The sequence below is a fragment of the Alosa sapidissima genome, chromosome 13 (genome assembly GCF_018492685.1).
Source record: "Alosa sapidissima isolate fAloSap1 chromosome 13, fAloSap1.pri, whole genome shotgun sequence".
In the NCBI taxonomy this organism is placed as follows: domain Eukaryota; kingdom Metazoa; phylum Chordata; class Actinopteri; order Clupeiformes; family Clupeidae; genus Alosa; species Alosa sapidissima.
In genome coordinates, this window is record NC_055969.1 from 19,063,639 (window position 1) to 19,076,441 (window position 12,803).

General features: G+C 43.4%; 1 protein-coding gene across 1 annotated transcript; it reads left to right on the top strand.

The window, feature by feature from the left end:
- The first annotated feature begins 164 nt into the window (after nt 1-164).
- On the top strand, nt 165-11,879 carry si:dkey-106l3.7. The gene is made up of 6 exons (XM_042060483.1): nt 165-2,262; nt 6,265-6,441; nt 6,870-7,044; nt 9,534-9,625; nt 10,406-10,512; nt 11,037-11,879. The coding sequence occupies exons 1-6, from the start codon at nt 1,444-1,446 to the stop codon at nt 11,131-11,133; spliced, it is 1,467 nt and encodes a 488-aa protein (XP_041916417.1). The 5' UTR covers nt 165-1,443; the 3' UTR covers nt 11,134-11,879.
- Nucleotides 11,880-12,803: the final 924 nt, after the last annotated feature.

Here is a 12,803-nt window from a genome sequence, read left to right on the forward strand (position 1 = left end):
TACTATTGATGCGTATTTGGACTGATGGTCATTAAATAGGCCTAACTGAAAATTTTCTCATTGATCAAACATCCCACTGATAAAATGCATCGAAAAGTAGCTGAACCAGAATAAAAGTTTTTTCTATGGGCCTACAGCTAATGTAGCAATATTTAAAGTATCATATGTACTCCATGTACAGCAGTTTTATGCCAAAAACAGACTACAGTAGGCCTACACATTTTTTGGTTTTCTGAAAAGATCTGAATCAGAATGACTAACTACAGGGTTATTACAGACTGCAGCCTAATTACAGACACGCACATCACTTTAGCATGCACATGTGGGTTGAAAAGGCATCTCCAGGGATCATATTACATCTTTGTTATTGTGTCTCTGAGTGTCCTGCACACCTTCTCCACTCAGCTTCTCAGCACTCACCTGGGTGCACCCGAATGCCATTCTTATCACCTGAAAAGAATCTCTTTCTAACACATTCCAGACATTTTAGATTTTTCAGATGAAGCTTTGTCTAAAATAACCCTTTCGTTTCCCTTAACCACAAAAGATTCTCTTCAGAAACAAAGCCAAAAGTAATTATTGTAGTTGAGTAGAATAGGTTGAACTCAAGGGTTGCTACTCCACTGCAGATTGATGTAGTTTAGAATCAGTCACATGGTATTGTGACAACAAAATATGTGTGCTCAAGACAGTGGTTTAGTGGTATCTCTGAAATAAAAAAAATAAGACGTTTGTGATAGGGCACACACAGTGTTTGAGAGAGTTGTGGATAGTTTACAAAGTAAAACAGTGTAGTTGAGGAAAGAGAAGGTTAAAAAATAAGAGTAGAGGGGTCTCTCTTGTCTCCACACATGCTGTGTCTAGTCCTGACTAACGCTGCTCATGCATACCAAAGCCCACGGGAGATGTTCAGACAGGCAGGGCTGACGCCTGACAGCTAAATAAGAGAGAATGTGACAGCATCGGAATGCCCTTGTGTGTGTTGAAACCGGCGGAAGTCGAGCGTCTTAGTGTGTGTGCATACAGTATGTGTGAGTGTGTGTGGGTGTGTGCGTGCATGCGCAGGTATGCATGTCTCTGTGTGTGTGTGTGTGTGTGTGTGTGTGTTTGTGTAGGTGTATGATTTGAGACAGCATGTCGGAGCAGATTGATGACAAGGCGGTGCAAAGGGACTGGGGAAAGCACAAGGCGGAGCAGAGAAGGGGATGTTTGGCATTCTGTGTCACATAGTCACTTCCTGCGGAGCTCTTCGTCTGATCAGACGTCCACGCTTTCTCTCTGTTGTTCTCTCTCTTTCTCTCTATCCCTCTCTTGGGTCTTGGGATGAACACACGTCACCTGGAGTGATACAGAAGTGGAAAAGTGCATTTTGGATTTGGATAGTGTGCAGAAGAGGACAAAAAGCCAGAGAGACTTGGAGGTGATTTACTGTGAGCTGAGCTAATGAACCTGTACAGGAGCTTTGGCAACATGCTGGAGACCTGGGTGACGGAGGGCTATCCTGCACTGGACTCCCCGGGACAGCCCGGCACAGAGGTGGCAGTGGACGAGGAGGTGGAGGGGGTGGTTCCAGGCAGTCAGGCATCGGATGCCTACAGGAGCGGTTCTAGAGACTCCCTTCGGTTCTCCGGCACCACGGCGCGCTCTGAGTCTGAGGACTCTGGCGTGGAGCTGGTGAGTGCCAGCAGTACCTGCACATCCCCGCGGCATGCAATAGCCGTGATGGCCCTCAAGGCCTTCGGTGCAGGGGAATCCGAGGAGCCTGATGCGGGTCAGTCAGTGGCCTCAGGGGGGGATCATCATCCTCGTCTACCCACGTGCCCCTCCTCCCCTGCCCTCTCCAGCCGCTCCTGCCCTTCCTCCCCCTCCTCGACCTCCTCATCCTCGTCCTGCCAGTCAATAGGCTCCAACCTGTCGCCCCTGAGTGCTGTCGACTCAGGGCTGAGAGTAGAGCAGGCGTTGCGGCGAGCGGACCCGACAAGGCGGCAGCTCCCCAGGCACGGCTTGTCGCTGGCGGCCAGAGGCGGCCAGACCACTCTTCCACGAAAGCGCAGCAACACCACCAGCAGTGGCACCGCATGCTCGTCCACAGGCCCACAGGAGTCTAGGGGCCAAAGGTCGCCACTGACCACTGAAGTACAGGCAGCAGGGGAGAGGCTCCATGATGACCCTGACAACAGGCCTGCAACACAACTGAGTAACGGACTTCAAACACAGATTCACGCGCCCTCAACGCCAGTGACCAGTAGGCTTCAAGCACAGGTAAACTGTCAAATTACTGGCTTCTGCATTGGTATCTATTTTAATTTTCTATTCTATACGTTAGTATCATCAACATTAGGTAAGAACAGCCTTGTTATGATCTCGTTTGTGTGTGTGGAGGTTTATGCCTGCGCAACACATCAACCGTCCACTGTGTGTGTTGGTGAGAGTTGGTGTATGTGTGTGTGCATGTGCGCTCTGTCGACATGCAGTATAACAGTTATGTGATCAGCAAAAAGAAATAATGTATTTAATATGACCACTCACAAAGCCAAAACTCCAGCAAACAAATGAGTACAGTATCATAATGACCAATGCCATGGTTGTACAGACTTACAACTTACAACTGAAAACTTACATACATGACTGAATATGCCTACTGCATTTGATATCATGCGGACTTGTAACTGGAGGGTTGCTGGTTCAAACCCCGACCAGTAGGAACGGCTGAAGTGCCCTTGAGCAAGGCACCTTACCCCTCACTGCTCCCCGAGCGCCACTGTTGTTGCAGGCAGCTCACTGCGCCGGGATTAGTGTGTGCTGAGTGTGTTTCACTAATTCATGGATTGGGATAAATGCAGAAACCAAATTTCCCTCATGGGATCAAAATAGTATATATACTTATACTTATACACATAATGGCCCATCATTTATGGGTTTTTGGAGTAAGGTTGCCCCGTGAGTTAACTTTACTGTATGACAAAGATGGGCAATGATGTCATCTGAAAACTATGGCATGTCACTTGGAAAGAAATACATTAAAACATTCAAAAACATTACAACCTCATACCTTGAATTACTTGAATTGACATATCTGTATTCCAGGTGTTCAAGATGTTTGGCTGAATCAGGGCTGCAGTTATTCAATTTCGCATGTATTTGTCATAGAAACAATCATGGTAAAGGATCACACAAATATTTCATGAGCTTCACATAAGCTACTTTACTTCAATGTCTTCATAAACAATACAGACATAATATACAAAACATGCAAAATATACAAATTCATACATGATAAGATTCAGATTCTTGTCAGGGAAACACAGAAGTAGTATTTCCCCATTCTGAGAGGAGCAGGATCCCTCTGGCAATAACTCAACACTTAAGCGGCTCTTAGAAGCCTAATATGTCAATCCTTCAGTGCCTGTCGAGTCAAGGTAATTTCCATGATACCTCAATAATGTAATATCCACAAACCAGACTGTCCTGTATTTAAAGGCACACAAACACTACATTTTTGTTACACTCAGAAGATGATCTGTCTTAAAAAAACATCATAGCGACTTAGGAAGCCATGGCAGATGGGTAATTACACATGGTGTTTGTGGAAAACAGGATGTCTGGAAGTGGCGTAAGCTGTGACGTCAATAATATTTTTTCACAAATCTGTCTCTCTCTGTCTCGCACATCTCTCTCACCTTGGTTTGCTATGTACACAGATGCGTAGACAGCAGACTGTCTCCTCCAGGCCATAATTGCGGTTCTAACTAGAGGAGGTCTAAGCGCAGGTCAACATACAATGGGTTATTAGTTGCAGTTTGTTGTCATTAGGGGTCATTGTCTATCCAATTAAAAACATTAACTGATACAATCTTTATGGTCCTATAAACGAAGACAGAAACATGCTGCTAGTTCACCTTATGACATGTGTAAGGAGCGATCTAAGGTGATGTTCTATTTGTATAAGTATTTATGGCATGAATGGTACAGTTCTCAGGACATGTAATTGCATAACAAATACCCTTACCCATAAGCAGTTGATGGCAACCAACCATGTACATGACTGAACAGGAAAATGAGTACAGCTCTCCATTTAAAAGGCAAACACAGCTGTGATGATATGAGATCCTGCTGGAAGCATGACTTACTGTGATCTCCACATGTCACAACCCATCGACTAGAGCATGGCTTTAATCTTTTCCTTTCGGTGAAACCAAACATTTATTTATTTAGTGTCGGAGATAGACGCTTTGTCATCATCCACATTCCTAATCCCCATTCATTTTCATCATTCTAGATTGGCTAAGAGCTGGAAAGTGGCCAGGTGATTAAGAGGTTATGGAAGGGTGAAGGGAAAAGTCAAAGTGCTACAGTACTTTGTGTCGGTGAGGTGATTGTGGTCAGCTAATGGCCATCAGTTGCTGTGTTTCATAATGCTGTTTTACGATGCACTCAAGGACGAAAGAGGTCATTAACCTCTCACACAGATGAGTAGATGGATAACGGTTATACCAGACACAAATTCACATTTACAGATATACATGGTATATATGTGTTGATAGAAGACACACACGGACACACACACACACAAACATTAACATACACACACACTCATTAATTTGCACATACACACAAGCACACACTGAGGGGTGAGAATCAGAGGGGCATAAGTGACATTGTTACCGAAATTGAGATATGTAGCACATTAAATGAAAGCTCTGGATCAGAAAATAATTTTAAAAGTAATTTTAGAGTTATTAGTAAAAAACCAAAGGACTGAACATGTATCAAACTGAACCAATTGGTGTTGTTTTGTCCCTCCTGTAAAAGTTGGTCACTTATGACCCTCTGGTTCTAAGCCTTAGACACATGCTCAGACATATTTGCATATTCAGATGTCATTTAACATAAATTCACAGACTCACAGAACCTCACCAACACCACACACAGATAAAAATCAAATCAAGTTAACCTTTATTTGTACACAGCCTTTTGTGCATTAAAGCAATATAAGTTGCTTTCCAAAGGGAAAGGAAAAGCATTTAACAGAGCTAGCATTTACACACACACACACACACACACACACACACACACACACAAACAAATTGATAACAGACATACAAGCTGTCTCCATTTCCTTTATACCGCAGCAAACACTGACTAGAATCCTTTCTTTGTAAGAGACATGAACCTCTCCGAGGCAGGAACCAGTCAGGCCAGGTGAGTCGAGGCAGGCTTTGATGAGGGCATAGTTGGAGTGACTCCAGACGGCCCCTGGGCGCACTGCGAGGAATGTGTGGGTGTTTGGAATCCTGCCCTGCCTTGTGATAGCACTGCGTAGCGTAGCGTAGTGTTAGCGCTGCGTATAGAGAGGTGCGGATTGCTGGACGTGCCTTCTCAGGCCTCTGGCGCTCATGTGGAAGACAGAGAGTGTCATTCAACAAACACTTACAACCACAGCAGAGTCATCGAGCAGGGCTTACTGCCCTGGAGTCTGCTGGGTTTGGAGTGTGATATTGAAACCTGTTGTCTGACAGGAGATTGATAGTCTGCGGTTGACCAGTTTAGTGGTTGAGTGTTTTTTTTTTGGCCATAGAGGGATAAGGGTGAGATTTTTTTGTAATGGTGCAATTGCTGAGTCAACGAGAGCCTGGTTAGGGTTAGGGTTAACCCTAGGCATGCCGACATGCAGTACAGAGAAACAGTCACACATTGATACACCCCCTCCACACACACACAAAAAGGAAAGGATACCATAGGCCCTTGGCTTATAAATCAAGCCCATGTGACATCAAGGTCAAAAGTCAATATTAGTTGGTTTGTGACCCACGTCTTTCTTTCACTAAGACAAGCTGTTACAGAAACCACTTGCAGGGACATCCAACAACAGCAATAAGGAACAACTGGAAATAAACAATCACTGAAATGCTATGTCATGTTTTGGCATGAAAGGCATGTGCTGAAAGTATCCACCCTTGTAACTTGCAACCATGTGTTCCTCCTCTCCTAGCTCTGCTAACAGCTGGACATGTTTTATCTAGCTCTTGCGACTTCCTTCTTCCCTATCTTGATTATCCCTGTTCTCTACTCATTAACTTCGCATGAACTGTAATTCTATTCTATGTGATTAGCACTTACAGCTGCACCAGCAATATCTTGGTGGCATTGTACCTTTATTGTACCTTGGTCGTTGTAAGTCGCTTTGGATAAAAACATTTAAATGTATGTAATGTAAACATGTAAATGTATGTAATGTAAGTGCCGTCCATGTTCCCCCTGCAGGCCTCTAGTGCTGGAGAAGAGGGTTGGGCGGAGCTCTCCCCCGGCTTCCTCTACCTGGAGCAGGTGTGCCTCATGCTGGAGAAGTTCGCCCAGCTGCAGACGCGCCACCACAGCCTCCAGACGGAGATAGAACAGCTCAGGAACCAGCAGAACCACAACATAAAGCACAGCACTCAGGTAGGTGTCGGAACCAGAGCCGAGACAGAAAATGGAAAATGTCAAGGTGGGAACTTAGAATAAGGTTGAGTAATGCAGACTACTCATATGGAGGAAAGATAACATAGTATTGAGGTGGGAAGGAGTTGGGGTTTGCAAGATGACCCACTCATAAATAATTCTTCCCTTTTCTGTATTTGACCTAGGAAGAGTTTTGTTTTCCTAAGAGAAATTCATTTAATTCTATATATTTCTTGTCACGTTATAAAAATGAACAAACCTGGTTTGCTTCTAATCCAAGCCTAATATCATATAATACTGTACAACAGTTTAAATCTCCATGGACAATTGATTTACCCAGAGCCAAGATACTTGCTTGACTCAAGTATCAAAGTATCAACCAAATGGATTCATTAAATTCCAACCTGCCCCCCCCCCTCTCATTTCAGCCCTCTACATTAAGCCAGTGCTTCAACTTGCACACCACAGAGTCTGTCAGTCACACACTCGAAAACACAAGAACCCAGGTGGACGAAGAAACTCTCTTGCCCGAAGAGCACGCTATCCTGGCTGTGCTCCGACGGCGATCCGTGTCGGATGCGGGGAGGCTGACACCATATCGCAGTAAGTATAATAATAAAAATAATTAACTTTATTCAAGACACAAAGGTCCATAGAGACAACACAGTACTAATCTGAGGAGCCAGAAGCTTGCATCATGCTGAACGAACTTCTAGGCCAAAACCTACTTTCAGAGACGCCCACTAACACAGTAGAAACATATAAATATAAAACAATACAAAACATTTAAGAATGATGTAGATGAGGCATCATTTTTAAAACATATACAGGCTACATGTTTCCAAAAGCAAGATGTGTACCTTTTGTCACTCTTAGAGACATCAGCTATGGACACAATAATCATATTCTTAGACCTGAATCTATACATAACATTTCTTAAAACAGCGTTAAAAGTGGCCACATTGTTAGACACAAACATTTCACTGGCACTACTCCATCTAGGAATTTTAAGCACAATTCTCAGTGCATCATTATGAGTCACTTGAAGTTTTTTAATTTTCAACTTACTAAAATTACACCACAGGTGGGCATTATACAGTGGAGTGCAATAGGTTTTGAAGAGTGTGATTTTATCATCAGGAGTGTACATGTGGAATTTGCTTGCCAGCATGTTTGCCTGCCCATACAGTTTTCCACACTGACGCTGCACATCATCATCATCACAGAGGTCATCTCTTATCACATGTCCCAGATATTTAACTTTCTTTACAACCTCTAGTGGTTCACCTGCCAATGAGAAAGAAGGATAGACACACTTTCTATATAATATATTACTCCATATTGAGAGCATATTCTAAGAAGTTGCTGCAGGCCAGCACTGGAAGGAGACAGTACCACCAAATCATCAGCATAGAGCATATGATTAATGATACTATCCCCCACCAAGCAGCCAGTTCTACAGCCCTTAGATAAATTATCCATGTACAGATTGAATAGCATCAGAGACAGAATTCCGCCCTGCCGCACTCTATTCACTGGGACTGGGAGACATAGAAGGGTGTTGACAAACTCCTCTCCCACTGACTTGCATCTCCACTGACCTCTCCCACTGACTTGCATAGTTTGGTGAGAGTACCAGAACTGCAGTATCCTGATTAGGTAAGAGGGGACACCACACTCATGTAGTTTACCAAACAGTTTCCCATGATTGATACGATCATAAGCCTTTGACGCATCCAGGAAGACTGTGCTATTGCGTGATCTGTACCTATTTGGATAGTTTCCTTAAGTGCACAAATACACATATCAGTTCCATGCTTGTTCTTAAAACCAAACTGATTATCTGTCGACGCTATGTATTCTGCAAGCCTATCTATAAGGATCCCTTCTGGTATGCCTCACCTCACATACATGACACCTGACACTTAACCAGTGCACCGATCCATTCACTATCCGGTGTCCATTTGAATGGATGTCAGTCTATTTGGGAGCTGTTCGCACCGGAATAAATGCTTGAAGGGCATGCCATAGTTCTCCCCCATGAATTTGAACTGTCCCTCTGAAGGTCGACTCCCCCGAAGCCAGAAATTACTGATCCTCCTTGGCCTGACAGTTGATGCAGTTAGAGTAAATCAAGGCAATCAGCCAGCCAGTTAGGGGGTATCTGGAGATCAGATCCAGGTGCTCTACATTAGCCTTGTAACTAAATATGGCTGTGAGGCAGGCGGACTCATGGGGAAATTTTTAAATCCCTAGTGTGTGTGTGTGTTTGTGTGTGTTTGTGTGTGTGTGTGTGTGTGTGTGTGCCTGTCTGTCTGTGTGTGTATGTATGTGTGTGTGTGTGTGTGTGTGTGTGTCTGTCTGTCCATCCTCTTCTTTCTTATGTGTATTCTTCTTTCTTATGTGTATGGCCTTGTGTTGTGTGTGTCACTGAAAAGTGCAAAGAAATGTGTATTAAATGTGCATTAAAGTGGTGGGTGCTTCTTTGTGATGTGATGTGTATGTTGTAGTTTAGTTGTACTGCACTGTATCTACATTAAGGACTCCCATACCCGAGCCACGTTTACATGGACACTTTTTCCAATTACAAACGGAATAACAGCTCAATCAGAATATAAATTCTCATCCTTAATTGGAATAAAAATGCCTGATTCGATCAGAATTTCAATTGGAACGAAAGAGATGGTGTATTCCGTTCCTACTCTGATTGAGCAGCCATGTATACGGTCAATCGGATTGTCTACTCTATCTTCTCAAGGAAAAGTAGGCAACAATGGCTATTCCGATCAAAGATTCTAAAGCACTTGAGAGCACTTGATTGGAATAGAACGTACCCCATGTAAACAGATGGCACACATTTTTCAATCGGAATAGTTTAATCGGAATGACAAAAAAGAACTGTCCTTGTAAACCCACCTCTGGATTAAGCCTAGCTCTGACTAACGCAGTGACAAATCAGTGGAAATCTCCATGATGAAGAGTCTAAAAAGGACTAATCCAAGTACAGGAATTCTTTTCATTACCAGTGTCTGTGGTGACTCATTTCTGTATGTACCTGTGTGTGTGTGTGTGTGTGTGTGTGTTCTTTACAGATCGTCGAGGGCGGAGCAAAAGTATAGGAGACCTTCTGGAGGAAGATGAGGAGGAGACTGGGGCACTCACTGCACTCAGGACAGCAGCATGTGTATGTCCCTTTACTCCTGTTGGAGTATGTGTGTGTGTGTGTGTGTGTGTGTGTGTGTGTGTGTGTGTGTGTGTGTGTGTGTGTGTGAGAGAGAGAGAGAGAGAGAAAGAGAAATAATCTATTACATTGGGCCCAACAGAAAGAAATTCCAAAAATGTCTTCCTCTTTCTCTCTCTCTCTCTCTCCCTTCTTTACTCATGGGCCATTATTCACCAGTAGTCATCACCTTTCACCCATCCCTGAAAGTATCTGTGTCTATATTAGAGTGAGGTACACATGTGTGTGTAGCGATGTGTATGTTTGTGTCTGTGTGGAATGTGTGTGTGTGTGAGAGAGAGAGAATGCAACCATCCTTGCAAATACAGTATACTGTATAGTATACTGTATGTGTGTACATGTGTGCTATGTTGTGTGCTATGCCTCCAGCAATGGTTGCACACTGATTACAGTCAGACCACTTGTTAACACACTACAACGTAGCCATATATGTGTAATATCCCCCCATAAACCCTATGATGTGCACACACACACACACACACACCGACACAGACACAGACACACACACACACACACACACACACACACACACAAAGACACAGACAGACAGACAGACAGACAGACAGACAGACAGACAGACACACACACACACACACACAGACACAGACACACACACACACACACACACACACAGACACACACACACACCCACACACACACTGTCCTCCCGCTAGTGTTTCACACGTTCACTCCTAGCATGTTGTTGTTCACGTGTGTGTGCAGGAGAGTCAGGAGCAGAGCAAGAGTGCTAGGCAGGGCTGGGGAGGTGCTAAGGGCCTCAAACAGAAGATCACATCTCTGCGCAGGAATGAGGACCTGCCAGATGGGAGGTGAGACTTCTGCTCCCGCCGCAACTCTGTTCATATGACTGTATATATCACATACTGCATAGGGCAGTGTGTGAACCATGTCAGACTGAGAAACTCTCACACTCTGATACTGATGTATTTTGGAGACTGTTATCCTAATAACACTTTCTCCTGAAAGTTCTTTAAAAAACACAGTGAATTCTTTCATAATATGTGGAATTAGATACGCATCTGTGTATAAAAAAATAACAATTATACTCTTTTTTATAAATTGATTGATACACACATCTAGGTTAAATAGGTTAATTTTCTATGGTGTGGACTGGAGGTAGCCCTAACTTTCAATTACTGTTCACGCTATCTTGTCAACTAGACCTGAACCAAATTCTGACCCTACCTTGCATTGCACAAATTCCAGCCTCACTTATAATGAGCACCTTACCCTAATCCACAGCCGTGGCCTACTGGTTAGCGCTTCGGACTTGTAACCGGAGGGTCTGTGTCTGGGTCATATCAGTAACAATCTGTCTCATTCTTCACCACAGGTCACAGACGATTCCTCGCTTGGGAAAGAAGTCTAGCTTGAGAGGCCTGACGCAATTTTTCAAGAAAAGGTCCAAGTCATCACCAACACCAACGTAATGGTTGCGAGCAATCCCCTAAACCCTCCAAACCCCATTCATCACTGATCTGGAATCAGCCTATCCACTCCTCTGCCCTACCCAGTCCAATCTGCATGTAATTTCATCAAACTGACTTTGTGCTAAGGAGTAGCAGGGTGTGAATTAAAGAAGCTAAAGGTGACTGATTAGTAGGAGATGTTTTTACTCAAAGCGACACGGACTCCCAAAGGCAGTTTTTGGGAATTAAACCTGGGCCGACAGATTGTTAGGAGATCATGCCCCAGCACCACAATTACAGAGGAAAGGTGTGGGAGGGGCATTACAAGTGCACAATTTACACATTGTGTGTTGTACTACTGTCAAAGTTCTGTGTGTACCCAGAAGAAAAAAGTTGACTGCCCCTACCCCAAGTTGCCCATTGACTCCTCTATCCTGGGCTGGCCTTGGAAAGATGGGTGACTCTACTGACCTGGGACATGCTCCAGGTGTCTTCCCATGGGGACTGTATTTCCTGCCACTTTTACCACAAGTTGGTATTGATGGGTTATGACTGTGGTTACTAGTACACACCTTGAGGCAATGCAATAATCTAGCGATATAAGCACTACTGAACTGGTCACATGCCAGGTACTTTTTTTCAGGGGATCCTCCAGAAGAGTACTATTTATGCTTTGGATGTGGTTTGCCATTTACAAGTGACAATTTAATCTTATCTCTGTTCATAAGCTTTTTAAAATGTAATGAATTGTTATATAGACATAGACCACGCCTGTCATCTGTAATGATATCATCTGTCCATAAGCAAACCATGTAGCACAATGTATGCAAACTCTTCAGTTCATTAATTATTATGATGATGCTGCTATTTCTTATGACCTTCACAGAATAAATTTGTCTGACTTAACCTTGGTACTTCTTTACTGACTAGTTGCTAATGTATATTCCTGGGAAGAATATATCGTATGGTATATCATATATTATAAGAATATATTAAATATAATATCAGAATCTGATTCTGTTAGCATTTCTGCACTGACTCACTGCACCTGGATTGATAGGCAAGGATGCTCATCTCTGGAGTCTTCATGTCAGGTGATTGGCTGGAGAATGCTAGTTTTCTTGATTTAAAAGCCCAGGTGCCTTTCCGAAAACTTTCTACCAGTTATACAGAATATAAAGCATCAGAATTTCAAAGCAGCTAGCTACGGTAGTTGAAATATTTCATGAGCAGCACTTACAGCAGGAACTTTATGCAGTGCCTCTCCATCCCATCTGGTGCTACTGCTGGTTTCCTTGGAGACGCTGGGAGAAATGAGAATGTGTGGAAGCATCATGGTGTTTAAGCTCCATCGACCAAATCTGCAGTTTGTTTTTTTATCATAATATCCTCTCATAATCAAATATATCATGTCATGGCAATCCATTCCCAACTCTATCGACTCTTCAAGGAAACGAAAAACAGATGGCACAGTGTAGACGCTCATGATGCTTTCAACCAAATACTCACATCGACAGAAACCATCACTGTCTCTTGGTTTGATGTAATCAAGGTGTTTATATTGCATTCCAGCTTGTTGCTGACTACTGATTGCTATCTTTGACGATTCTTCCATGCCAAGGTTCAGATTCAAGTAATATATATAAGTATATATACTTTTTTGATCCCGTGAGGAAAATTTGGTCTCTGCA